The 2,877-nt window shown below is 59.3% G+C and overlaps 1 protein-coding gene across 1 annotated transcript in view; it reads right to left on the bottom strand.

Annotated features, from left to right (window-relative positions):
• LOC114071191 (protocadherin-16-like) overlaps positions 1 to 2,877 on the bottom strand; it is a 31,533-nt gene that overhangs the window by 2,710 nt on the left and 25,946 nt on the right. Inside the window, 3 exon segments of the mRNA XM_027908931.1 lie at positions 4 to 1,417; positions 1,592 to 1,697; positions 2,597 to 2,833. Coding sequence (XP_027764732.1) covers positions 4 to 1,417; positions 1,592 to 1,697; positions 2,597 to 2,833 — 1,757 coding nt within the window.

Raw genomic sequence — 2,877 nt, 5'->3', positions numbered from 1 at the left:
CGCTCCTGCGAGAACACCGGCGCGTTGTCGTTCACGTCCAGCACCCGCAGCGCCAGCACCCTGCTGCTCTGCAGCGCCGGCCACCCGCCGTCGGACGCCCGCACCGTCACGTTGTACTCCGACTGCTGCTCCCGGTCCAGCTCTCTCGCTGTCACCACGCGGTAGTAGCTGCCCTGCGAGTTCTCCAGGTGGAAAGGGACATCCCTGTCAAGGGAGCAGCGCACCTCTCCGTTGGCACCCGAGTCTCGGTCCTGCACGTGCAGCAGGGCAACAACAGTCCCCGTCGGGGAGTCCTCTGAGATCTCATTTAGTGCCGACCGCACCGAAATCTCAGGTGCGTTATCATTGACATCTGTAACTGCGATCGTGACTTTGGCTGTGTCGAAAAGGCCTCCACCGTCATGCACCTGCACTTCAAGTTCATAGTAGTCGCCTTCCTCGAAGTCCAGGCTTCTCATTAGCGTGATCTCTCCAGTCTCAGCGTTCAGATGGAAAATACCCGATGCCATGTCCGACAGTTTTTTCAACGAGTATTTCACGTAGCCGTACAGACCCTCATCAGTGTCCGTGGCCGTGACGGTGACGAGGACGGAGCCCACGGGCACGTCCTCCGGCACACGCACCGTGTACTCCGCCTGGCTGAACACGGGCGCGTTGTCGTTCGCGTCCACCACCGTCACGCGGATCCGAGCCGTGCCCGTCCGGGCCGGATCGCCGCCGTCCATCGCCCTCAGCACCAGCTCGTGGAACGCCGCCTCCTCCCGGTCCAGTGCCTTCGCCAGCACCAGCTCGGGACGCTGATCCCCGCCGGGGCCCGTCTGCACGGCCAGCGAGAAGTGCTCGTCGCCGCTCAGCTCGTAGCTCTGCAGGGAATTCTGTCCCGAATCCGGGTCATGAGCCTCAGCCAGGGGAAACCGCGACCCCGGAGCCGTCGTCTCGCTAGTTCTAAGTTCTATTTCTGGTTCGTGGAAGCTGGGCGCGTTGTCATTGATGTCCGTGACTTCTACTTCGATTTCGTAAAACTTCATTTCCCCCTCCACTATCAGCTCACAGCGCAGCACGCATTTCTCCACCAGCCGGCACAGCTGCTCTCTGTCGATCCTCTCAGCCGTCACTAAATGTCCCGTCTTCCCGTGCAGAGCAAAATACTGCGTCCTGTCTTCAGAGACAACTCGGACACCACGGTCTGGGGGCTCCGGCAGCTGCAGCCCCAGGTCCTTGGCCACGTCGCCCACGAACGAGCCCTTGGGCATCTCCTCGGGCACCGAGTAGTGCAGCTGCCCCCACGCCGCCTCCCAGGCCGCCAGCAGGACGCCCCAGAGCAGGACTCGCTGCCGCCGGCCCCAGCGCCTCCGCGCCGAGCACATCACCGCCGCCGCACCGCCGGCACCGCAACAACACCGGCAGATCCCCGCCGCTGCTCACCGATCTGGCTCAAGCTAAAACTCCCGTCAGCCGCTTCCAGCTGGTGCCACTGGGCTCTCCGCCTCGCTGCAGAGCGGTTCCGCCCGGCCGCCGAGCCAGGAATCCAGCGATCCAGCGATCCAGCGATCGAGCCGGTCCGCAGCGGGCGGGGCTGCAGCGCTCCGACCTTCCTCTCGCTCCTCTCGGTCAACAGCGGCGCCCGCAGCCTCCTCCCGGCACTGCAGGCACCGAGCGCTGCCGAGAGATGCCCGCCCTGCCTCGCCCACGGGCAGCTCGCGGGGAGAACAAAGTCTCCACGGAGATCTCGCCTTTGTTCCAGCTTACCTATGCTTTAATCATTGACATTGTTTCTACTGCACGGGAAAATGTTTTTATCTTGGTGATATAACATGCATATAAACCTCTGTTAATATCACATGTGGACTAGCATATGTAGAGTAGCAGTAGTAGTTTAACTGAGGGAAGCAGAAACTCCGCCTCCAATTGCAAAGACTTTTTCCTCAGCCTTTCAACAGTTCAGAACAGTATTCTGGAGTAGGGAAAGTACTCATGAACACTCGCACAGGTCACAAATCCAGCAGTATAGTAAGGGTGCCTGCTACTTTGAATCTGCATATCCGAGAAAGCTCTGAATAAGTCTGTATTTCTCTCCATTTTCAAGCCACGACATTTTTCTATAAAAACTTATTCAGTAAAGGCCTTACAGTGCGTACCCTGAGGAATTAGTGCTCCCGTGCAGACCTCTTTCAGATTCTCAGTTTATCCGACTCAGCAGTGTAAGAGTTTCTAGAGAAGCCTTCACTCAAAAGATGGGGGAGCACGCACACAGAGGTGTAACTTTCATATTAACACAGCCATATGAAACTTCGTACGTCCAACACCGAAACAACAGTACCCAGAGGGGGTTTTATCCACATTTTACAAGGTCCAAATTACACAGCATCGAGAAAAAAACTATCGGGAAGGGTAAATCTCCAACTGAACCCTGTCATATACCCCTCATTCTCAAAAACTAAAGATCCACCCTCTCTGATTATTTCACGGGATCACTGAAAACGCAGACCAGCACTAATGGCCCGAGGAGAGAAAAAGAAAAAGAAATACAACAGCTCCTTGCCGCCAGAACGAGATACGAAAGATTCAGGGAGAAAGGGTGTGTGGGTTTACAGACCTGTGGTGCGTCGGGGTCTGTGGGCGGCTCTCCCGGGACGGCGCTGCTGCTCGGGCTCGGCTTGTCGCAGGGCTCCCCGGCCAGAAGATCCCCGGCGGGCAGGATGGGCAGCGGCGGCGGCGGCCAAGCGGCCTCGGCGGCGGCGCGGGCCGGCGCGGCCACGCACAGGTTGTAGGAGTAGGGCAAGGTGCCCTCGCAGAAGTCGGGCGGGAAGGCGGCGCCGGCCAGCGAGAAGCGCTGCGCGCCCAGGCAGCGCAGCACGGCGGGCGGCCCGGCCCGGC

Source organism: Empidonax traillii, unplaced genomic scaffold, assembly GCF_003031625.1.
Source record: "Empidonax traillii isolate 1590-97213 ecotype Southwest subspecies unplaced genomic scaffold, ASM303162v1 scaffold1885:size52609, whole genome shotgun sequence".
NCBI classification, from domain to species: Eukaryota; Metazoa; Chordata; class Aves; order Passeriformes; family Tyrannidae; genus Empidonax; species Empidonax traillii.
This window is presented reverse-complemented; position numbering and strand designations above follow the sequence as displayed.